This window comes from Lissotriton vulgaris, chromosome 8 (genome assembly GCF_964263255.1).
Source record: "Lissotriton vulgaris chromosome 8, aLisVul1.2, whole genome shotgun sequence".
Lineage (NCBI taxonomy): Eukaryota > Metazoa > Chordata > Amphibia > Caudata > Salamandridae > Lissotriton > Lissotriton vulgaris.
Window position 1 is genome coordinate 570,232,335 of NC_141696.1, and position 25,882 is coordinate 570,258,216.

The 25,882-nt window shown below is 43.2% G+C and overlaps 1 protein-coding gene across 2 annotated transcripts in view; it reads right to left on the reverse strand.

Moving 5' to 3' along the window:
* Nucleotides 1–25,882, reverse strand: part of ZBED1 (zinc finger BED-type containing 1) — a 1,151,072-nt gene that overhangs the window by 800,964 nt on the left and 324,226 nt on the right. For both annotated transcript variants that reach the window (XM_086934385.1, XM_086934384.1), the window contains one exon: nucleotides 12,082–12,150. In XM_086934385.1, the coding sequence (XP_086790511.1) occupies nucleotides 12,082–12,150 (69 nt within the window). The remainder of the gene's footprint in view (nucleotides 1–12,081; nucleotides 12,151–25,882) is intronic.

Genomic DNA, 25,882 nt, shown 5'->3' on the forward strand with positions numbered 1-25,882 from the left:
TCACACATTCGGGAATCCTTTCCCAGAAGCACATATTAGAACACTATCTGACCTACACCATTACACAGAATTATCCTACATGGACAGATTCATCATTACCAGACTGCACAGTGCCCCAAACACAGTAATTCCATCCTTCCCTCTTTCCTGAGCGGAATTTCCACCCCTAACACTTCTTATAACAGACACTGATGGCTCACACCTGAACACCAAGCTCTACAGCTCATGTATGACTCTGAAACAGGTGCACAATAGGTTGGGCCGCCGCCGCTGGGAAGAAGACATGGGACACTCCCTCACGGGCAAGGACTGGGACTGTAGCTGCACACAAATAAAACTTGTATCACCTAACCACCGGCACAGTCTTCTACACTTTAAGTTTGTCCACAGATTTTATATCACCCCAACGGAACTGGCTAATTATAACTCTTCCAATTCTTCGCAGTGCCCCAAATGCCACTCCCTGGGAGCAGACTTTGCCCTTATGACTTGGACATGCCCTGTGATATACTCTTACTGGACATTGGTGTTTCAGGTACTATCAATCCTGATATCCACAACGCTCACACCTTCCCCCAAGCTGGCGCTTGTGGGTATAGTTTCAGGCATCCTGATCTGCTATCTCAGATTCACAACTAATACCCTATTATTGGCCAAGAGGGAAATTGTGGTACACTGAGGGGACCGGCTCTGCCCTACAAAGGAGGAACGGTTCCGTAGCATGTCCTACTGCTACATGCAAACTGTGATTTATTCTAAACTACAACCCCCCACTTCACGCCCTAAGGACATTTGGCATATATACCGTACCTACCTCCTCACTCTGCAACCAGATTCCTCTGCACCCTCCCAACTCCAGAATGTAGCGTTACCCTCCCCGCCGGACCCTCCCCTGCATGCCCTCGGTGTTAACCTCTCGACGCCTTGCACTGCTCTGACACAAGGCATCCTTCACACAGTATTAGATATACCCGGACTACACCCCTCATAAATCCATAACTGCATCTTCGTCTAAATAAACTAAACTTGATGGTTTGTATGTCGAATTTCCCTGTTCCCTTCTTACCCCTCCCCTTTTTTCTATGTACTATGATATTATACAATTTTTGCTGACTTTTACTTAACAATCTGCCAATGTGCTGTAAAGTCCGGTTTATGGATTACTATATATGATACATATGCCGTCGAAACAGCATGAAGTTCACCTTCTCGGAGTAGACGAAAATTTGCTTTCCTTAGGTATGCTTGTTATTTTTTCCTTAATGAAGAAATAAAATCTAATACAAATATATTTTTTAAATCCCAATGTTCACGGATATCACATAAGAGTAGTTGGAAAAACAGGGCATTTTTGATAAATTCAATCACTTTCCCAGAAAAGGTATTGACAATAAAGATGGCCGAACCTCCCTTTGCTCGCCCTCCAGGTGAGGCAGTGGCATGTGTATGCTAAAGAGAAAAACCATCAATAAAGTGTCCCTGCACTTCCCATGTTTCCTGAAAACAGATAATATCATAAGCAGCTAACATATCCCGCAAATCAGATACCACAATTTTTGTACGTAAACCCTTTCAAGGTGTGCTGTGAAAGAGCTATCAAGCCCTCACTAAGCGGATTATCATCCTTCACTTGTGAAGGGTTATTACTAATAAAGGGTGGAGACTGGATTGTATTGTCTTTGCAATTATTTCCACAATGTGCCAGTCCATCCAGTGCATTAAGGTCACTAAGGTGACCAAACCTAATCAACATTTTCCAATCATACTTGAAAATAATCTTTTGTACTTTGGTCCTCCTAGTACCAGCCATTAATTCCATACAATGGCTGGAGTAATGTATATATTTAAAAGAGCAGAATGTAAACTAAAGATAGCACACAAATCTAGATATAGCAAAATGCCTCATACCAGGAGGTCAATTCAATTCAATATCTTTATTCGATTGTAGATTTTACAATCATAAAAGTTCATTTTTTAAAATCACATAATTAAAACGGTTACAATTCATTATCAGAGGCAATTAAAGACACAATAAACAGTACAATATAACAGACAATGAAGCAAGGGAAGTATGTAGTTAAAAATATAAATAACTGTAAGCTTAAAAATTACCAACACACATTTTTACATCATGATTAGCCGTCCATGCTTTTCCTAAAGCAGATGGCTTTTTTTAAAAAATTACAAATAAACAGGGTACAGTCAATATTCAGTAGTTGTAGATAATAAAGTGCGGGTTTAATTTGTGTGAAGCTCAATTTTTTAAGACATGGTTTAAGGTATAGATTCCGTGGGGTATCGTAGTAAGGGCAGATAAAAAGGAAGTGTGCCAGGTCTTGAGGAGACTTCCCGTCGCAGCCACAAGCTGGCAACACTTCGCCCCGCTGAGCACCACTTGGGAATGCCAATAGAAGATGGTAAAGGTCAAAACGGAACCTTATTAAAAGGAACCGTTCATAACTGGACATGGGCCATGTCAGGTAAGGTTCTATTTGCAAGCATGTTTTTAGCAATAGATGTTTCCTGACACTGACCTTCTGTGTCTCAACATCTTCCCTATCAGTACATCTTAACAGGATTATGGCATTCTTGACCAGGTTCACATCATGTTTTCTGATTGTATTTGGGGCATAAAACAAGTCACATCGGCCTATTGCCGTTAAGCTGTCCTTTATATACTTTACCCACGGTACCTTGAATCTCCCGTCTAACTGTAAAGCTTCTTTCAGTAGGGCATGAGTTAGTGGTATTTCACTGTTTAGCCAACATTTCAGCCAGCATAAAACTGGGCTTATTGCTATTCTGTCACCTAGAAAAGGGACCCCCAGCTCCTCGTGTACTGAGTAATTCCCAATACCCCTGGGCAGTCTTAAGATCTTTTTTAAAAAGTTATTTTCTGCGACCTCTAGGTCATTAACCTTGCGATAACCCCAGAGCTCGCTCCCATAACAGGCAATAGCAACGCTTTTTGCCTGGTACAATTTAAGCAGGGCAGCCAACGGGCAATTGCCGATCTTTTTTGCAAAGCCAAGGATGGCCGCATTGACCCGAGTAGTTTCACCCTTCTTTTTGGAGACTGCTGGCCCCCATGATAACTTTTGATCTATCAAAACTCCGAGGTAAGAGAAGGAGTTGGTTGAAGGGATTTTTTCCCCATTTAAACTGAAGTGACCAGGTTTCAGGATGCCCTTACCTGCTTTCATAACGAAAGATTTGGAGTTGTTTATACTTAAACCACGTGACTCCATAAATTTGTGGAAGGAGTTTAAAAGTTTCTGGAGGCCGTTTGCTGTTCTAGAAATAAGAACAGCATCGTCGGCGTAAAGTAGGACAGGTACCCCTCTGCGCTCAACTAAGGGGTAATCTGCTTCTACCAGTAAAAGTGATTCCTCCAGTTCATTAATATATAAATTAAATAGGAATGGGGCCAAAATGCATCCTTGTCGGACACCCCGATTTATTTTAAATTCGTCCGTTACCTTAAGGTCTTGAGAGTAGCGGACATTCGCCCTAGTGTCTGTATGCAGAGCAGCGAGGAAATTAACAAGATCCCTCTCTACACCCATTCTCAGCAAGGTGGCCCATAATAGGCTTCTGTCTACCAGGAGGTCTAATTGTGGACTGTATGCCAGTAAAATGGATGAGTGGAAGTACTTGTGGCAGTAGCAGTGGAAGTAGTTCTTTCCCAAAGACGGAGGTACAGGTTTGTGTTCTGATTTGGGTTCAGTAGGTTGCAGTAAAAACAGCAAAGGCAGATGCCCTGCATGCATCTGTTAATGGAATTAGCATCACAAGGACAGGGTGCAATTGTATTGCTTGAAGTTACTGTCCCCTGCTAATTCCAGTTCCCCAGTTCACAGTCCGTCGTTTTGTGGTTGCGGTGAAGATGATGCACTGTAGGCAAAATCTAATGAAGACATTTTGCATATGGTTAAATGGAGAGAGCACGGGCGTAACACAAGCCCCCGCAGACCACGCATTGCGGGGGGCCCCGAGTCCCTGGGGGGCCCCGGGCCCCTTCTGACGTCACTCTCAGCTGCACAAGTACAACACAATACAGTACGATGGCCTGGCCTGTGTAGTCTTAGGCAGTGAGGCTCATAATGGTGCCCAGCGCTGCGGCAGGGGCCGGGGCCCCTGCGAGTATATTTGAGATGGTGCGGGCGGGGCCCCGGCCGGGCCCGGGGGCCCCCCTGGGAGGCTGGCTGGAGAGTGGGACTGTGACTGTCTGGAGGAGCTAGTAGTAAATGGTGCGGCTGCGGCCGCCGGCCGGGGCCATGACTCACCCTGAGACAGTCAGTCACTGTCACAGTGTTCGAAAATAAATGCTTTCATGCCATGGTGCTTGCGGGGCCCCGGCCGGGCCGGGCCCGAGTCAGGGTCTACTTCTTCGATGGCCTGGGGGCCGGCAGGGGCCCCGGCCGGGCCCCCGAGAAGCAAGTCCGAAATGGTGGGGGGCCCCCGCCGGCGTCACCCTGTGAGTGTGCAGTGTGCGTCGGACTGGAGTCACTCTGCAGAAAGGGAAAGAATGAAAGGCCTGTCCCGCGGCCCGCCGCCATTTCATACAATCAGGCAGGCTTAGACTAAGATAACTGTTTTCATTCTTAATCTAAGCCCGCCCGCCTGATTCTATGAAATGGCAGCGGGCCGCGGGACAGGCCTTTCATTCCTTTCCCTTTCTGTTTGCGCACTTCCACCGCCGCTTATGCGCGTGGGGGCGTGGGCACTAAGGCTGGCTGCTGCTGAGTGGTGGTGACACGCACAAACATCATGCGCCAGCCAGCCGGGCCAATAAGCAGCAGCACTCAGGTGCGTGTGGGGCGGCCGGCGTGTGCGTGTCATCAGGGGCGCGGTGGCGCGCATAGCCATAATTTAAGTTAACAACAGAAGAACACAGACCACTGCAGCAGCACATGCGCAATCGCTTGGTGCCGTGGCGCAAACACGCAAATGCAAGGTGTGGCGTCACGTGAAGAAGTGAAGAAGAAGAGTCGAGAGAAGAGAAACAAAGCCAGGCCCGCCCACGCTCAAGTCAGAGAGGACAGGACTGTGAGAACAACTGAAGTTGAAAGTAGACTGAAGTAAGTCCGTCCGGTGTCCCATCACCAGTGCGGGGCCTTCTTTATCATTTACAGGATTGATTGCCCGGCAGCGTTTCCCGTCAGTAAATGACATAGTGCACCTGGCAGCCTGATGGGCGTGGGCAGCGCCTCTGCGTACTGGCATTAGAAAAGTCTGCACTGCATTAGATAGTTTGCACTACAGGTTGATGAGAGCCTATCCCCCCTCCCCCACCACCCCTTCTAATTGGCACGCCACTGGGCAGGGAGAGATAGATTGAATTGACAGGCCGGCTGTGGCACTGTGCCTGGGGGCGATCTCACGATGGTAAAGGGACCGAATGCTGGGTATGCGAGACGAGCTAGGTTCACCACGTTTTTGATGAGAAGATATGGACTATGAGGCAAGTTTTCTGATCTGAATCCAAGAAAGCCGAGTTCTAATCCTGGCTTCATTCATCGCGTGTATAGTGTGTGATCCTCGCCAAATTCGTTGGTTTCAGTTTCTCTTGGACTTAGCGCTGTTTTTGCCATTGCTCATTCTGTATACTTTTCTTCTATCAGTTGAGATTGGGGTGTTGTTAGTGCCCTTCCCCCCTATGCGGCTGTTAAATGTGTGAGCAGTGCACTGTGTACTTGCCCCCCTGCGGGGGAGAGTTCCTGCCTCTTCTGACACTTTGATGGACAGACAGCCGAACAGTGATTGGCAGGTCGGACTCTCTTCCTATTAGTCACCCTTTCCACAGACATCTTTTCCCTAAATTCCTTTGGTGCCAGATTGTGTACAGCTGGCTCTCGCGAGGATTCTTAGCCAGGCATACCAGTACCTCATTAGTGGCAAGGTTGGGTTCCAAGGGTCTAATTAGGGCTAAAGTTGGGCTCCAAGGGTTACCCGCCACCACCCCCATGGAGGGCTCCCGTCACCCTCGTGAAGGGGTTCTCGGACTCCCAGCAGGGCTCTGGACTGCCCTGATGGTAAAGGCACCGAATGCTGGGTATGCGCGACGAGCTAGGTTCACCACGTTTTTTATGAGGGCCAGCTCACTGACGGAATGGGCAGGTCAGAGAGCAGAGGGTGTGTCATCCAAGTATGCATTTCAGCATGAGGCAGCATGGGAACTATCAACTCTATTGGTTGGTTATAGGCGTCTGAGCTAGTTAAAGCTTGTGAGTGGGTATAATGGGACATGATAGATAGATGTGTAGCTGAGGCTGAAGGCATGGAGAGCTTCCCACAATGGGTTGAATTAATCTGTTTACACTGTCAAGCATTGGCCTCTCTGTAGAGAGATGTTCACATGTAGGCCAATTGTGATTTAATTTTTACAAAAATGAGTGCTGGAGTAATATGTAAATGTCGAAATATTGATTGCATGAAAAAAAGTGTGATTTAAAATGAGGGAAGAGGGGGTGGGTAGATGTGGGATGACGAGGGCAATACAAGTTGTGCATGCAGGACATATTGAAAAACAAATGAGGATGAGGAAAGAGGTGATGCAATATATGCAGATTAAGGTTTTTAAAAAGATGTGGAGAAAAAGAGGGAACAAGTGGCTAACAGTGAAAGACTGTAGATACAAGCAGTGTAAAGAGAGAACAGGAGAGATTGGAAACTTCTTATGCCAGCAGCCCTTTCACAGATCTTAGTAATGGTTAATTACTGCTTAAATTTACTTGTGAGAAAGTGTCACTCAGAGTGTTGCTCATTTGACGTGGAATTTCACTCATACGCAGGGCCACTGCAATTATGTGGCAGGGGAGGGTCAAATCATGCAGCAGAGTTGAGTAAATTAAGAGGACCAGAAAAGGCAAATTATGTGGCACATTTTGTGATGGTACTACTTCATTAATTTGACATTTTTAAGCTTGTTCACATTGTGTGAGCATTAGTTGTGCGTCATATATAGCAATAAGCTACATAAAGTTGAGCAGTCAACCTTTGGAATGGGCCTTCCACTTCACTGCAACAGGTGTCGATGTGTTTTTACAAACTTTTGAACCATCTGAGCTTGAAACAATTTTTTTAGCTGTAGATTATGCAACAGATGAAGGATTATGTAGCAAATGTGGCAAATCTACTACTATGCAAAAATCACTGCACAATTGCATAACTCCGGTAGTCCAGCACATTCGCACACTGACACCACCAAATTGTTACACTGAAGTAGTCCGCAAACTTGGCAGCTATGTTTCTGCTGCTTTGCAGCATGTTTTAGGATCTCCTAGAGTTTCTCTTTGCTCAAAGGGGTGTGTTTTTCTGATATTTATGTGTTTCCTTTGCCTTCATTGCTTTATTTTTGCTTGCGAGAAAGAGTCACTCATAGACGTTGAATGTCACCCATAATTACACTGAAATTATGAAAATGTCACACATAAGCAATCTGAACCCTTGGCAGCTATGGAGAGAGTGGAGAGAGAGAGTGGAGAGAGAATGGACAGAGGGTAGAGAGAGAGAGAGAGTGGAGAGAGAGTGGAGAGAGAGTGGAGAGAGACAGTGGAGAGAGACAGTGGAGAGAGACAGAGAGTGGAGATAGACAGTGGAGAGAGAGAGAGAGAGAGGAGAGAGCGTGGAGAGAGAGAGAGAGAGAGAGAGCGTGGAGAGACAGTGGAGAGAGAGAGAGTGGAGAGAGAGTAGAAAGAGAGAGTGGAGAGAGAGTAGAGAGAGAGAGTGGAGATAGACAGTGGAGAGAGAGAGTGGAAAGAGCGTGGAGAGAGTGGAGAGAGAGAAAGTGGAGAGAGAGAGTGGAGAGAGAGAGAGTGGAGAGAGAGAAAGTGGAGAGAGAGTGGAGATAGAGAGTGGAGAGAGAGAGTGGAGAGAGAGAGAGAGAGAGTGGAAAGAGAGTAGAGAGAGAGAGTGGAATGAGAGTAGAGAGAGAGAGTGGAGAGAGTAGAGAGAGAGAGAGTGGAGAGGGAGAGAGAGAGAGAGAGAGGAAAGAGAGTAGAGAGAGAGAAGAGAGAGAGAAGAGAGTGGAGAGAGAGTGGAGAGAGAGTGGAGAAAGAGAGTGGAGAGAGTGGAGAGAGAGGAGAGAGAGAGGAGAAGAGAGAGAGTGGAGAGAGAGTGGAGAGAGAGAGTAGAGAGAGAAGAGACAGAGAGAGTGGAGTGGAGGGAGACAGTGGAGAGAGAGTGGAGAGAGAGAGAGAGAGTGGAGAGAGAATAGAGAGAGAGACAGCGGAGAGAGAGACAGTGGAGAGAGAGACAGTGGAGAGAAAGACAGTGGATAGAGAGTGGAGAGAGAGACAGTGGAGATAGAGTGGACAGAGTTGAGAGAGAGAATGGAGAGAGAGAGAGATAGAGTGGCGAGAGAGTAGAGACTGACTGACTCAGTGACTGAATACTGACTGACCGAGAGACTGACTGGCTGAGAAACTGACTGAAAGAGAGAGAGAAAGAGACTGACAGAAAGAGAGATATAGACTGACAGAGAGAGAGAGAGACCAACTGACTGACAGAGAGAGACTGACTCACTGAGAGAGAGATAGACAGAGACTGTGATGGATTTGGGGTCACAGTGTGTATGGGGCTATGCAATGCCTCTTAAGATTGCTATAGTCTACTATTAAAAATGTATTATCAAAATGTGCTCTTTCTAGTTACATCTGCTTTTGAGATACTGCATTGTCGCATTGTCTAATGTTTTAAAACGGAAACGAGAAGGAGCAGTGGATGCAATTTTGTCAAAACTGAACAATGAGTGGGCCCGATGTTGTATATCATGACTGGAGTCTGCATCAGGAAACCCACCTAAAATTGGGCAAACTTCCCCGGCCTACTGATGGCAGGGACCCTGTAATGAATGGACCACCACCTATGATAGCCTGCGGGCAGACTAAGCCCAACCTTTGACTCCACCATCCAGTGTTACTTATAACGGCTGGATTGGTGACAGTGGCATAACAATAGCCCGGCATCCCCTGCAGTATGGCGGGTCGCTGGCCTGAGAGCTCTAGACTGGCACGGAGGATGGGAGGGGGCCCCCTCCATGTAGTTTGCAGGGGGGCCCCCTCAAGTTTCGTTACGCCACTGGGAGAGAGGTGAACTGCAACACAAAGAGAACTGTTTGCTCTCTGACAGTGGTACTGAACAGCACAATTACCAGAGAAACAACAATGTAACTGCCTATTTACATAGCTCAGTAATATTTAGAAGAGCTGTGTAGGCTTGCTACTTCTGGGCATGCCCCAAGCACAGGTCTTCAGACTTAGGAAAACAAAAATGTAAGGGGTGGAATGCTTGAATTAATTTGATCACTGACAATTAGATTTTGTTCTGAATCCTCTAGATGGTTTTGGGAAACTCGTGCATTCGGTGGTGTAGGATTGAAGCTGCCCCTCACTGATGAAATTGACAAAGTCGAAACTGATCTTTATTTGCTTCTGATTTCATCAAGAGGGGACACGTCCTGGCAGGTCAGACTCAGGTGTTTCTGCTTGAGCAGGACCAAGTCTAATTTTTATATGGCTCGTCTCTGTCTGGAGTAGACTTACTCACATGGAAATTCTGCCATAATGGGGGATTTCTTTTGTGGATAAATCAAATCTATTAGGGTATACGCCTACCATTGTTGATTCTGCAAAACAGGAATGGGATACGCACAGACACATAAGGGCTGCCAACAACAGACAAGTGGTTATGTTTTTAACAGTCCTAATCAGGATGTTGAACATAGTAGAGGCTTGAGCAATTATTTGGGTAGCATACCATCCATCCCATACAATTTTAAAGCCTATGGGCATGATGGCAGAAACAAACACATTTTATATGGGAAAGTCCCATAACGTATGTTTGCCGTATATTGAGCACAAAAAAAGAAGTAAGTCCTCAACACAGCTTCACCCCATTGTGAAAAGAAGAACTAATAGAATGACATTGTGAAGAATGTGACAGGAAAAAGCACTAACCTAGAAAAAGTTAGAAGCCTTTGAAAACAAAATAGGCTGCAAGGTAAATGAACAGATAAGATTTTTTTCAAACAAATTAAAAATGTAATTTAAATAAAAAGTTTCAATGCACAAACTCTTTCCTTTGCAGATATGTGTTAAATCAACATTCATGAATTTAGTCTGAATAAAAGACAATGCTATTTTATAAAGTAGTACGCGTTATTCCCATGGAGAATCATGGCCAACAAATTATGTGTTTCTGTTGATTAGTCATTCCCCTCATTTGCCAATTATGTAATAAATATAATGATACCTTTAGCAATGTACCAAGAATCAACAATGAGGATTGAGTTATCTGTGAATAATAGTAATGTATACATTTAGCCTATCACTCTATTTATCCTCAATTTCCAATTACTTAAATCTATTTATTAATATAGATATTAAACATTTTGAGGCTTATTAGTCAGTCAGAGTAGCATCCGACTGACACCTTATCGGTCTCTTGACCGACCAACCTACAGTCAGCGCTTCCGGCCGCCTGATTAAGATGCGATCAAACACGGTTCAGTCGGATGCTCACATTTCTATATGGGAGCCTGTGTTACAACCTTAAAACGCTGTACTCCAGGCTCCCATGAAGAAATGGGTGTGTGTGTAAAACCCTGCACCCTGTGGCAGACACCCCATGGTGCCTGTCACAGAGTGCATGGATTTACAGGGGGACACCCTAAGTACACCCTCAGCCACCAACCGTAGGCCACGGAGGCAATGCGTCCCTGCTACGGGCCCCCAAAGTTGCTTTCTGAAAGCCTTTCCATGTCAGAAAGGCCAGCACAGAAAGGCTGTGAGAAACCAACATCATAATCCTGTTGGCCAAAATACCATCCATAGGGGATTACAGTGTGGTTCCGAACAGCCGGAAGACTCCAAGAGCCGGTCAGAACCACATCGGAATGACCGACCAGTTCATGCTCTGACCGCCAACAACGTAATTTGGCAGTCGGACCGCAAACCTACCCTGGCGGTCAGAAAGCCTCCAACCATGGTCAGAAAGCTTCCGACTAGCGTTTGGAGGCTTTCCGACTGACATCGGAATTGGTCCCTATGTTCTTTGTGATTTTCTTTCACAAGAGTGGTTTATAAACTTTTACAGCCTATCTAATATACTTCTGAGATCTTGGCAGGAGAAAATATTTATTTGTTAGTCTGTTAATTAACATTATATAAATTAACATCAAGTGCTTCATAAAAAAAATCTATGAGTGCTTTTATATGTAAGATGGGGGGCCCATCAAGCAGTTTTCGAATTTGCTGTCTTGGTAAGTGCCAGGAGTGTTTGGAAAGATAGGCAAGAATCCCTTCTGTTCTTTGCCTGATCTTGAATATCATGTTTGTGATGCTGTACTAGCCTTTTGCAGCACTCATGATTTTGTCACAGTTTGTCATGAGAGGAGCTTGTTTGTGCAGAAAATATTATGGTACATGCTCACATGGATGTCAGATATCCTACACAAGTCAATCAAAAACATGGTTTCAATTAGGAAAAAGATTATCCTTTATTAACAATGCTCTACTACTTACTACACACCGTAGAGGTATAAAATATCAGCAATGTGCTAGAATGTTGCATTTTTCATATCATGCACACAAGGTGTAAATGCTGATTTGCCTTACAGTGTATTCTACACCCAGGTGATCAAGTGCTACCCTACTGGTCCTATGCAGCAGTGGTGGGAACTAGCGAAAGAAATTTGTCAAAGTGTTAATCATCTAGGTTGGGTGCAAGGACGCGGGACTATATGGTAAGGTAAGAGTCTGCGGGTATCAGGAGAGCTGAATGGGGCAGGACACCGTTTGCTGGTATTAGGAGAGGTGAATGGGACAGGACACTAACAGACGGATAGCAAACGTGTAGTAAAATGGCATTTTTTAGATAAACTGTATTTTGGAATTTTGATTTCAACAGTGTAAGAAAGAACTGAATTTAAATGCTGTTTTAGCATGTTCCAGTTTTCATAATGTAGCACTCGGTCCAAAAAGAGGCATCTCTTATGCCCTTCTAACAAAATTAGCAAAACCTTTTCCAGCACGTATTATAGGAAAGGGGTATCATGAGATATATCATATTTACATTTACCTTTTTCGTTCTGTGTGTCTTCCTTAATAGTTCTTACTGCTTCTCTGCATTCACAGTCATTGTTTCCAGCTGTTAAAATGAACAAAGAACAGGGTGTCAAGTAAAAATTATAACATTTACATGAGCACATATTAAACAAATCAACATATTAGTAGCAATTGCACACTCAGAGTCTATCTGCAGGAAGACATGGGTGACTCAGTGTAGGGTAAGTGCATGGTCAGACCCTGTCTTCACTCTCAATGATAACCATGTAAATTAGTAGACAAGCTTTGCCACTGTCTCCCTTCATCCAGCAACACCAACTATCACCTGCTCCCATGAGCAGTTGTAAATGTCACTGAAGATACCTTGAGTATGTAAAGAAACAGAGTCATAGGGAAAACCAATGATCAATAAAAAAAAGTACTGAAAACGCTGGAGGCGCTGTATTAAATAAAAACTTCAAGTTGCCAATTGTATGCTTCTGCCATGCCTTTAGTTGAGCTTCCCCACGGGCAGAATTTCTTTACCACCAAGCAAATCCTACATTGGGATGAGGTGGGAATCGTTAATGTAAGGGATTGTTACTCATCCAGGAAAGTATCCCTTTAGAGATAGATAATGATCAAAGAGTATTATTTACCCGATCAGTTGTTAACCTATGGAGCTCTGATGCATGCATTTTGGGACTGCAAGAGCACACGTATACAAACACCCTCACAAAATGATCTTCTACAGCCTCTAGTTACGATTGGAGCTGAGTGTGACCTGGTTACCTGGTGCTATAAAACACTAAATAAGATGTTGAAAACAAGTCTCTGCAAAACTAAGACGCATTGGGAAACCAATCTCGGGGGCCGAAATTGGTAGCAAGGAATAGGAGAGTGTTCTGGCTTACACTAAGGGGCCAATTACGAGTTTGACGGTGCAACGGCAGGACCACCCCACCGCCAAACCTGTGTGAGAACCACCCGCCTCGTAATATGCTTGGTGAGACCACAGCGGTCCCAACAAGCATATGAATGCCTCTGGACCACCGCGTCACCACCAGGGAAAGGTAATTCTCTGGCGGAGTTGGTGGTCCCAGTGCGCCAAGACCACTAGGGTTGTAATGTGACAGTCGTAAGACCGCCACTGCCGCCTCAACACGAGTCTGGCGGTTTGAGGGCTCTAGACTCATAATTAGGCCCTAAGACGGTTCCTAGGAACACCATATTTAAATATACACAACTTAATTATTTCCATCATACCTACCGAGCACAATAAAATCTTAATGAGAAGTATTTGGGAGATTCAATCATATGCACCCGTTGTGTATTTGGTATGGAACTGTCCCCTAATCATTATATATTGAGTACAAGTAACACAGCATCTTGAGGTTACCCTGTGTAGGACTGACTTGAGCATGCTGGAACCGTGGTTGACTATTCCAATGCCTAAGATAAATGGCTAGTTAATTGATTCCTGGATTTAATGTTGGTGTTAGCCAAAAGTTCGACAGCAATGACATGGAAGGTGGTGGGAAGCCCATCTAACATTTGGTGAAAAGAGAATTGATGCAATGGGTCAGTACTGATGGGCTGGTACTGAGAGAGGAGGAAATCCAAGGCATACAAAAATGCAGAATAGCTCATTTATTTGGCGACGTTCTGCCTGCCTTTGACAACTAGTCTCAGGAAATAGAAATGTTGGAATTGTAAATTAAGTTCATACACCTGGGTTTATCTCATTAATAGATAAGTCCCAATAATTGATGTATGGGAGGCACCTGCTTGAGGGGTGTAACCCAATTCCCCTAGGTATGAGCTCCTGACCCTTGAATCAACCTGCTCAGTTCATACCGAAAAAGCTGTATTGTACTAAGCCAGGTTCACCACTTATGCCAGCGGAACAAGTCCTGATCCACAGGTCCTCTCTCCGCAAGTGCATCCTTCACTAATGGACCTTTAAACTCTGAACCTTACAGCAGCCAACATAGCTCAGAGCATCCATAAATCTAGTCTCGATTTGAAGAGCATCCTACACCTCACTGAACACACTCTCTAGAAAATCAAGCTCTCCCATAAATCAGTTCTTCTCCTACTAACCAAGCCTTTCCTTCAACATTTGCAGCTGGCGAATAGACACCTTCACCCTCACAAACATCCCAACTACCTCTCGGAGGACGAAACTCTAGCCCTCCTCTTGTCCTATGAGCCCACACCTGATGCTCCCAGTCCTCCAGACAAAAAAGATGAATACATAATTCATACAGTCTCTATGAACTCTAATAGATCATCAACTCTACGTAACAGAGGAGTAAACAGCAATAACATAGCGTGAGTACCCTTATCCTCCCTAACTCACAACACAAGCCTGACCCACCACTCTCTGGCCTCCTACTTAACTGCCAATCAGCAGAGAAGCATGCCTCCGACATCGTCACACTCATCCTGAGCCACAAAACTGACAAGCAATCCCAACCGAATCATGACTCAACAACTCATCGTCACCTTACCTAGATTTATTGGTCCCTCCAAATGACAACATCGTAAGACTTGGCAAAAAATAAATAAAAAGGGGGAGGTATTGCTTTCATCTACCACTCCAACCCCACTGACTCCTGCAAATATATCCACTTTACATATGTAACAACTCTACCTAGTTGTGCAAACTGCACATCTTCACATCTTCTACCACCCCACAGGTAAGAACAACATATTCATGGACCACCTTATGGAAATCATTACAGCAAAGGTCTCCCTCCCCTCCAATGACATTTTCCTCTGAGACTTTAATCTTCACTGGAACGACCTCAATGACCCTCAGGTCCATGCCTTCAAAGACTTCCTTGCTGACCAACACTTACTCAAGCCTGAACACTACCAACTCACACGAAAGGCTACAAGCTGGATTGGATCATTTCCAAGGCAACAGCCGTCAGGCTTTAACTCAAGAGATCCATTAAACTGGTCAGACCACTATTCTATTATCTTCCTAATGCCTGGTGTCCACAAGAAAAGGCTAGCGTAACCAGTGAAACCGAAACTCTGGCTTAGAGACACAAAGAGCCTAAACCTCGAGAAGCTGGCTGCGTGTTGAGAGAATGATCTCCCCCCTCCAAAGTTTTCAAAGGTCAGCGATCTAACAGAGCACTACAACTCATAACTCATAATTGATCCGTTAAAGCTAAAAAGATCTCAAATCAAAGACAAAAATCCCTGGTGCAACGGGTCCCTCAACAATGAAAGGAGAATTCTTCGGCTGACAGAAAGAAACTGGAGACAGCACCTCTCTGCATCCCACTTAAACTTCTCAGAAAGACGAGAAATGCATACAAGAACATCTTCAAATCAAAAAAGAGTTTTTTAGCTCGGACCTAGAAAGCACTAAGAACAGACCTCGTAAGGTTTTTGAAATGGTAAAACATCAATCTAACAAACTGGCTAAAACCTCCAAATAAACTACAAAGTTTTAATAACCTGTGAGTAGTTCTCCTTCTTCTTTACAGACAAAATTAACTCCTTAGGAAACAAGCTTAATGCTGATGCCAACATCCGACCTCCTCTTTCCGGGAGTCATCTCTCTACTCATCCCCGAGGCAGCACCCAAAAACAGTGCGCACTGGTCTACTTTCAAGTTATATGACGACCATTCCATCTAGAAAATTCTATCCTCCATAAAACTGAATAACCACTTTAATAACCCGCTCCCCTTCAACTGCTTGGATGCGACCTACCTATTTATCATTGCCATTTGGACTAAAATTATCAATGCTTCCCTATGAGAAGGTTCCATACCTGACTCTCTAAAAGCCGGTAAAGTCATCCTCCTCTTAAAAAAACCCACTTTGAATCCTGCTATTCCAAACAATTTCAAACCAATATCCAATATTCCACTTCTAGTGAAAGTACTGGAGAAATGTGTGCAACATCAACTGAGCCAATATGTTGCTCATTTCAACCTGCTAGAAGAATACCAATCTGGTTTCAGGCCTGGTCACAGCACTGAAACTACTTTTCTCCATATTGTAGATGATGCTCTTTAAGCCCTCAACCAAGGCAAAACATGTCTCTTCATTCTATTGGACCAATCATCGGGATTCGACACAGTCAACCACGAGACACTACTTGAAAGCCTCCAAATCAGGATGGGAGTAGGGGGAAGCGCTCTCAAATGGTTTAGATTCTTCTTCCGGAACCACTCCCAGAGATTCTCAGTCAACCGTAATCTATCTGCTCCTTCCCCGATAACGAGTGGAGTACCCCAAGGCTCAACTCTCTCCCCATCCTTCTTCAACCTCTACCTTGAACCGTTATCTGAAATACTGCGTACCACCAACATCTCTTTCCACATGTATGCCTATGATACTCAGATCAATTGATATGTATCAATCTAGGCAACACAGCAAATTAGTTGGTTGAAATGAACTGAGCTTGAAACAAAGGTTTTTGTAAAAAGAGGGGAGGTACAATTTTATTCACAAAGATTCTTTAAAAACACATAGGGAAAAAATATACATTCACAAATTATATTTAACACATATAACTTAATATATCAGGAATATATAACACCATCATTAAAAAGAAGCAATTAATTCAACAAATGAGGTTTACATAAAATACACAAACAATATAATGAGAAAAATGTGGCTAAATTAATCTCTACGCGCGTTTCGGCGAACCAGCGCCTTCTTCTGGAGCAGCCACGGTTAATATTTTAAGAGCACGAATAGTTTTAGTGCGATTCGACGTAGCAGTCTTGTTTGTCAGTATATCTAGAATCCTTTCTTTGGATGGTAGATGAGGATATTCTATTGTAATGGTTGATACCAATGGAGATTCTGTGGTTATTGATATGTTTGCTTCATTTCGAGTGTTCAATTTAAAATATTTTTCAATTATTTCCTTGTTTTACAAGTTGAAGTACGTTTTGACCCGCCGACCGGAAATTAAAATAATGGCCTCTGTGATGCGTATTTATATTGGGACATCAAGATATAGTCCACCTGATATGGGGATAGTAAGTGGCATGGATAGCCCTTTTGCTTGTGTTCCAAGCGATGGTTGATTTCAAGTAGTGTAAAATAACTCCCTGTCCGATTGGTGTCAACAGGGCTCGAAGATTCCGGCGGCGGGACTCAGGGGTTCTATGCTCCTTCTTTGAATGACAGCCACATTTTTCTCATTATATTGTTTGTGTATTTTATGTAAACCTCATTTGTTGAATTAATTGCTTCTTTTTAATGATGGTGTTATATATTCCTGATATATTAAGTTATATGTGTTAAATATAATTTGTGAATGTATATTTTTTCCCTATGTGTTTTTAAAGAATCTTTGTGAATAAAATTGTACCTCCCCTCTTTTTACAAAAACCTTTGTTTCAAGCTCAGTTCATTTCAACCAACTAATTTGCTGTGTTGCCTAGATTGATACATATCAATTGATTTGCCTTTCCCTGGTCTAGGAACTCTATTTCCATGCACTCAGGGGGTCCTTGACAAATATTCACGTTATGATACTCAGATCTACATCAAAATCTCATCCCTAGAGGAGATGAACTCTTTAAATGAGGCCCTAAAGCTGACTGTACAATCGCTTGCCAGCTACCAGCTCAAACTAAATGCTAAATGCAAAAAAAAAATATGTTCCTTCTAATCTCCCCCCTAAAAGTACCACTGACATACTGGAATGGACCAGGACAATCACAGCACTAAACTGCACACAGACCATAGTGGAATCAGCCTAATCTCTTTGAATAACCCTGGACAGCAACCTGAATATGCGAGACCACATCAACTCAATGGCCAAAAATGTCAGGTTTCACCTGAGCTACTTGGGAAAACCATTCCTTGATGCTTCGGACCTAAAAATCGCAGTTCAGGCATCAGTTATTTCCAGAATCGGATACGGATGCCCAACCCTCTCTGGCCTACCCAAGATCCCTATTGCCCCCCTAAAAGCTTGCCTCAATGCCACTGCTAGATTCTTAATACACTCATCAAAATTTGACCACATCTCACTACCCCTGAAGGCACTAAACTGGCTTTCCCTTGAAGCCAGAAGCCAACTTAAAGTGGCATGTATCATGTACAAAGAGCTACACTCGAATTTCCCTGGATATCTTGCCCAGAAAATGTGGTTTCTGGAGGAGCCAGAAACTCCAGGTCCGCCAGAGACTTTGTGCTCTAACCACACCATTTCCGAAAGGAAAAAACATAAGTAAAGCCTTCTCTGGGGCCGCACCAAGAATCTGGAACTTGTTGCTGCCTAACATCAGAAGAATACCCTCTCTGTCAATATTCAAAAAGGAAGCTAAAACCTTCCTAATGGTCAAATTACTACCATAAATCTCATTCATTGCACACTCCGCATAGTGGCATAGCTTTATGTTTGCTGCTGGATTCGTGATTGTTTTTGTCGCTTTTTATTTTTGTAACGGCTTGTGATTACCACAAATGTAAAAGCTGGATATCTCTGCATAGTGCTCTCATGATCGCTGCCCTGAATATTGTCAATATCCTTTGACAATTCAAAGAACTGGAGTGATTGACGCATTTACATCACCAAGGGGCAATTGGTGTCCATTTACTATTTTGGAACTTTATTTTTTGAGTGCGAGATGAGCGCTCAATAGGTTGAGGCTCTTGTGAATAAAAAAGTAGAGTAATTTCACTGAACAATCACTATTATTAGTATTGAGCCCTGCAATTCTCAATTTAACCTTTCCCATGGATAATTTCTTCTCATGTGAGATCACTAAAAAAGCAAGATGTGTCTTATCACTCCAAATGGTAAATGTCACGTAGAAGGAGATGAACCTTAAACTTTTAAACAGAGATATGAGTCTTTTTATCCCAAACACATAATTTATCCTGGTTGAAAACCAAGCTGTGCTCTCTTGGAACAATCATAAATTTACAGTGATAAACTTCAACCTGTTAGAAGAAATGCTCAGATTATTTTACATTAACATTTAATACGTAAAGTATTTTCAGACTTTCCTAGTCCTAAACTTAAGGGTGTTACATTCTAGAGACAGGTCCCTGAAAAGCCCTACAGCACTAAGAGCCAGATGTACGACCATTTTTTGCGGTTGCAAAGGGGTTTTAGGCCCGTTTGCGACTGCAAAAAACATGTGGCCATGTACCAACCCTATTTTGCGAGTCAATTAGCGGCTCGCAAAATAGGGTTAGCGACTCGGTATTAGGAAGGGGCATTCCAAGGGTGTCCCTTCCTAATAGCGAGTCCAAAACCTATGTATGAATGTTTTACAACCATAATTACGGTTGCAAAACACTCGCAGTTTACCAGCCTTCTCAGAAGGGTGGTAAAGCAATCACAAACCACAAGGGGTCCCCAGGGGAGCCCTTCCCTTTTGGGAATGGTTGTTGCAAATACTTTTTAAGAGCAGACAGTGGTCCCAGCGACCACTGCCTGCCCTTAAAAAATGAAACTGAAAAGTTTTATTTTTGTTTTTTAAATGCTGCATTTTTTTTTTAAACTGCTTTATTTCAAAGCAGTCCCAGACATGGTGATCTGCAGACCCCAGCAGGCCACCATCCCTGAGAGTGCTAGCCGTTCCCAATGGGGTCGCAAATTGCAACTGCCTCATTAATATTCATGAAGCATGCAATTTGAGACGCCATTGGGAATCTCAAAAAGTGTCTCAGACACTGGTGTACATAGCATTTTGCTACTCGCAATTTGTAAGTCGAAAATGCTATGGTCATACATCTGGCCCGCACATATAAATTAGTGCCACCTCCCCAGAGGAGGGATAAGAAGGACACCTCGTCTACATTCTTCCAGTTTTTGCTCCTGTCTCCCAATGAGTCAGCATTCTGGATGTTTAACCGCCTGTCCTAGGAAAAGGTAAGTTAATTTTAGTATCCTTCGTTGAAACCTGAAGTTCTGACATAAGTTAGTAATGAATGACTTTAGAGAACACTGTCATGCAATTATCTTTCATTCTCATTCACATTGAGTGTTGCCACTAAACCCAAACTCAAAATCAGTTTTATTCAGTTTAAAAACAAACCATTAAAGCACACAAAAAATACAGGTTTGAAATATATACATCATACTCTAAATCATATTTCCACAATCATTTCACCTAGTATATACAGAAACAGAATTAAAAACAAAACAAAGATCTACATGCATGTGGCTACTACATAATTATTTCTAACGGACAGTGCACATGTTTCAAAATGATCCCGCATACCCTTGGTAAATCCAATTTCTGCAAGAACTCTAGTTTATACAGTCTTAATGTTTGCCTCAGTTCAATTCAAGTACCTTAATTAGGCACAAACATTACCATAAAAGATACATACAAAAATAAGAGAAGCATAAAATCCACATACATGAGACATCAATCATTTCATTTTGCCAAAGATCATAGTCAAATCCTGATCAAAATCAGGGTCCACTTGGCCATGCCATGACAAAGAATGAAGAAACTTCACTTACTCATCCATCATTTTCCTAGATCTTACCACTGCCTTTAAAAATGCACAAACGCTGTGGCAACCGTCGAGGGAGCTTAACAATTGTAGATAAAATAAGGCATCCATACTTTTCCTGAGCCTCAAGCAGGGGCGTAACACAGGCCTCCGCAGCCCATGCAGAGCGGAGGGGCCATCGGCTTGATGTATGATATAAAATAGGGTTTGTAGAAAACACAGAAGAACATAAAAAGACTCACTGACTGCTCTGAGTGTACATCACACGGGCAGACCACCGCTGGGGTCCCTCGATGTCCACATGCGAGCCAGAAAGGTTCAAGAGCCAAATCACAGAGCCAGCCCTAAAACGGAAAAGTAGTGATCTCTTCCAGCGAGAAAAGAAGGTTGCTAAGTACGGCACAGGCAGGGGCGTAACACAGGCCCCCGCAGCCCCTGCGCTGCGGGGGGGGGGCCTCTAGCTCAAAGGGACCCCCTCGGCACTGCACTCTGGCCGAAGAGCTCCTGATTGAGCCCGAAGGGGGCCCCTCTAAGTACTGTGCAGGGTGTCCCCCACTTTTCGTTACGCTGGTGGACACAGGGACCTCAAGTGCAAGAAGTAGGAAGGTTTTCTCACGCTTATTTCATTTTCCATTCTTTGAGAGTGACTAAATTCTTTTAAAAAACTTCACCATCTTCTTATCTGTTTTGCTTAAAGTGTGAGGCGCCTTGAACGGCTCTGATACATTCAGGGCTGTGCAGACCTTTTGTATATAAGCCAGCCAAGGGATACAAGAGCCCTTATCTAATTTCAGACTGTCCAGAATAATGTCTCTGCTCAGTTTAACCTCAGCGTTTGCCCATACACTGACCCAGATTGAAAGGGGAGCCAGCTTACCTTTATCTGTAAGGTACCTAAATCTGAGCTCTTAAGTGCAAAATAAATGGGGATTTGAGGAGGGTTAGTGCAGGATCTGGCAACAAATTTGATTTTCTTCTAAATTCAAGGGATTGATATCGCACTGCCTGCAAATCCCTGCACATTAAAGAGTAGCGGAAATACACTGGGCATTATAAAGATTCAGAAAGGTAAATACTGTGCCTCTTTTGGCGGCCTGAGGCAAATTAATTAAGGCACCGGCCGCTCTACTAAGCTTCAAGCTAGAGTTTCTTATCTGCAGCTGCCTAGAACCCGTACTATTGAAAACAACCCCCAGGGAATTAAATTAATTCACACTAGTTGCCACTAGTATCCACTATTTCTGGGTGCAGCAAATCCACCTTTTCTGCATGGTCACCCCAGATTTTTAACTTTTTCAGGACTCTAATTCTGCTGGCTTTAGGGCCCGTCCTTCACTGATTAATGTACTTTACATTCAAACTCCTTTTTGGCCTATTTAACTAAAGTGCACCAATGGCATGGATAGTTAAATGCCATATGTAAAACGCACTGTGCATTTACACCACATTCATAGATTGTATTGTATTGTATTGTAATTGCATTTATATAGCGCTTACTACCCCTGACGAGGCGTCGAAGCGCTTTTTCGGCGGGTAGCACGCTACTCTGGGACCCACAGAGGATTAGTGTTGAACTAGTATAGTGAAACAGGCAAGTACATTTTAAGTGGTGGATAGGTTAGTCAGTTATTTGGATTTGGAATGATAGCAGAAGGATAGAGTAGGACAAAGGTTAGTATTTATTTATTGCTCGCTTGTTGACGCATGCTATTCAGGGAGCCTGTAAAAGATTAGTGGTGAATTAATATGGTGAAATATGAGGTAATTTCAGTGGTGGATATTAGTCTGTTACTTAGAGAGAGAAGGATAGCGGATGGATATAAGGGGAAGAAAGATTTGCATTCATATAGCACTTGTTACCCCTGATGGGTGTTGAAGCGCTTTTTTGGCGAGTAGCACGCCACTCCGGAACCCATAAAGGATTAGTGTTAAAAATTAGTATAGTATAAATATGAAGTAATTTGAGTAGTAGATATGTTATTCAGTTATTTGGGCAGTATATTAGTATAGTTGAATATGGAATATGGAATTTGAGAAGTGAACATGTTAGTCTGTTAATTTTGATAGAAAAAGGATAGTGGAGAGATAAAAGAGTGAAGGATTAATTAATTAATTTTTTTAAATGAGAAAAAGGGCAGCATTTCCGGCCCTAGTCCCGACCAGTCTCGAACAGGCCCAAACAGGCAACTACCCTTGTCCTCTCGACCCTTAGCCTCGACGCCCAAGCTGAGACGCCCTAAGCCTGGCCTTTTATAGCCCTAGTAATCAGGTGACCCCTTCAGCCAATGGGAACCCTAGCCCTAACACTATCCAATCACAACACTAGCCCTAACATCTAGAACCAATAGGAGACCAGGACCTTGCAGCCAATCTTAACCCTAGTCCAAGCACCCAATCAGTTCAAAAACCCTGATCTCTAAGTCCAATAAAGGCCTTAGCCCTACCACTAGTCCCAACCCAAGTCCAAGCAGCCAATGGTACAGGTAGCCCTAGTTCCTACTTCCAATAGAAAGCCTAACCCTACTCTTAGTCCCACAAGTGGTCCAACAACCAATCACACCAGAAGCACTAGATAGCTACTTCCAATTAAAGGTCTAAACCTAGGCCTAGTCCCACCCTACTCCCAACAACCAATATCATAGGAAGCCCTAGTCCCTACTTCCTATAGAAATCCGAACCCTAGCCCTAGTCCCAACCCTGCAATGATTGAATCACAGACCGAGAAACTAATCAGAACCCTCAAATACCCAACCAATGAGGACATTAACCCTAACCCAATAGAAACACCAGATACAACCACCAATCAGTGTACACATGTGCAAACCACCAGCACACCATATAAGGGAGTTGGAAGCTGCTTGCTCCTGTTTAGAATCTCCTAGGAGACAGACAGGCTCAATCCACAACTTTGGACTTCAGCAGGTAAAGGCTTCGCTAACTCGAAATCTAACAGTACTGTTTGAATAAAGCTTTACTCCCCCTGCTGGCCAAAAAACGAAGTGCACAGGCCCCAGTAAATACAGTTTAAACAGCTCACAGAAGCACCCTCTGATGTAGAAAATCCGTGTTGTTGGGGGGGGGGCAGGGGGGCTGGCCTCCCTGGCTTGTGAACACAAAATGGTGGCTGGGGGTGCACTGTTTGAGCACACAGGCCTAAGCTCAGAGAAAAAGAGAAATTTGGAGGGAAAACAGATTTGTCACCAAGGAATGAGAGGGACAAACTACAGAGGTTGGACTGCAAATCCCACAATTCAACACACTAAATGAAGGCAATCATGGGCAAGGAAAACCCCACATTTAAAACACAACACAGGTGATAAAATATGAAATTATAGGCAGGCTAAAACTACAGTTTTTAACTGTAACAACCACAGGCATAGTCAGTAAACACAGAAAGTGAAAATCGTTTTTTTAAACAACTTTTTGTCTTGGGAAGAGACAGCACTAGTCTGTCTCCTTACCACTTCCCGGACTCTGCTCACTGCAATCTGGGGCACATGTGGGCTGCAACTCACAAGATGGAGGAGAATGATTTGGGGTGCACCCAGCAAGGCCTTCAGGGGCCTGGGCAGGTGTGAGAGGAGGGCTCATACTTGCCTGGAGGCTGAATAGCCAATGGTTTGCGGGCCTGGGGGTGGCAGGGACGAATGTCATTACTGAGGTAAAAGAATTGTTTTTATATATATTCATAAGTTATCCCTAAAGTGTGCCTTGTAGGCTCTCTAGTCAGGCTGCTAATATGGAAAAACAGAGCAAACTACATTTTAGGGTTAATGTGCCCTCACATTGAAATAAAAGCCAAGGGCTATTTCAAAATGTAGCCCTTGCTAGACATTCCCCTAATTGATCTTAGATGGAAATAATTTCTTAATTTATTACATCCGCTTACCAAAAAGGCTATAAAAATGCTTCAGAAGTTAGCTACACTGAAAACTGTTACTTGCTTGTTCCTTCCCTCCATTTCTACCCACTATCCAAACCCATGCCCTTAGAAACATTAACATTCCAGAATGTCGTTCTCAAACAAATCAATGAGATGGAAAAATAGAAGACATATATCCCATACAACATTTTCAAGGTTGAGAGGAAAGCGTTAATTGCCTTACAACACAACATCCAGAGAAACCCTGCACCCAAGGGTGGGGTTGTTGTGTGATGCAGGACACTGATAAGCATGAATGTGAGATTCTCAGACAACTAGAGACTTTCATACACTACAAAAAATAAGTACTCAGGAGTCCAGTACATGAGCTACAAGATGAGATTAGAAATATCACAGAAATAGGACTAGATGTTAGGGGCAGAGTTTATTAGTGAAAAGGAATAAGCATTACTCATTAGACCACACCCTGGGACACGGGTGATATATACCCTTCTGAAGATTCATAAAAATCTTTTTGAACCACCAGGTGGACCTTAAATTTTAGGTTGTGACTCAGTTTTGGAGCCATTACGAAACTACATTGATTAATTAGTTAAATTAAAAGTTCAGAAGATTGCATCATATCTAACATACAGAATTACATTCATTAATAGCATGAAGGGCACTGCATTTAATAATGAGTAACACAATTTAGTACTTTTAGATGTAGAATAATCCCTCTACACAGACATCCCACAGGATGAAGGCCTATTTATTGTACAGCAGGCACTTACATCCAATAGCAGGGCCAATAATATCCCAATTGGGTTCATTATGGAACTGACTGATATAGAATTAACCAAAAATGATTTCGTGTTAAAAAATGAACACTAAGTTCAATTCAACAATGTGCCCCGGTGCGCCTGTTTTGCTCAAAATATAGCAATTCTCAATGCTGCAGAATTTGAAACTAATGCAGTTATGTCTCAACCTAATCCATGCAAAACAATTATCTATGAATGGAAAAGGTATACAAACAACATTGTTTTCTAATATGGCAGGTGTGCATGTGCGCCTTTATATGAGAGATACATGTCTGCATTTCCACTTTTGTGTGTTATCAATGTGCAAAGGATGCTTTATGCTGATATAAATATGTAGACGCTTGAGATTTTCACTTAGGTGAGAAAAATGTAAGTAGTAACTACATACTTATAAAATCGGCTTCACCACCTCGTTAAAGCAGATGGAGACATAGGAGTCTACAATTTTGAGTAACTTTACACTCTAAAATAGTGAGTACCTAAAAGTAGTTGAGATACCCAGAAGTGTAAAAGTAAATGTACTTGTAGTAATTTACATGTGTAAATTTCTCTTTGTGAATAGGCTCCCTTTTGTTTATCAACAGACCTTCCAGGATTTCACGATTTGCTATAGAATTGCGAAATTGGCACTTTTGTAAAAATCCAGCGCTTTCTTACACAAATCTGTAGGAAAATGACCCTCCC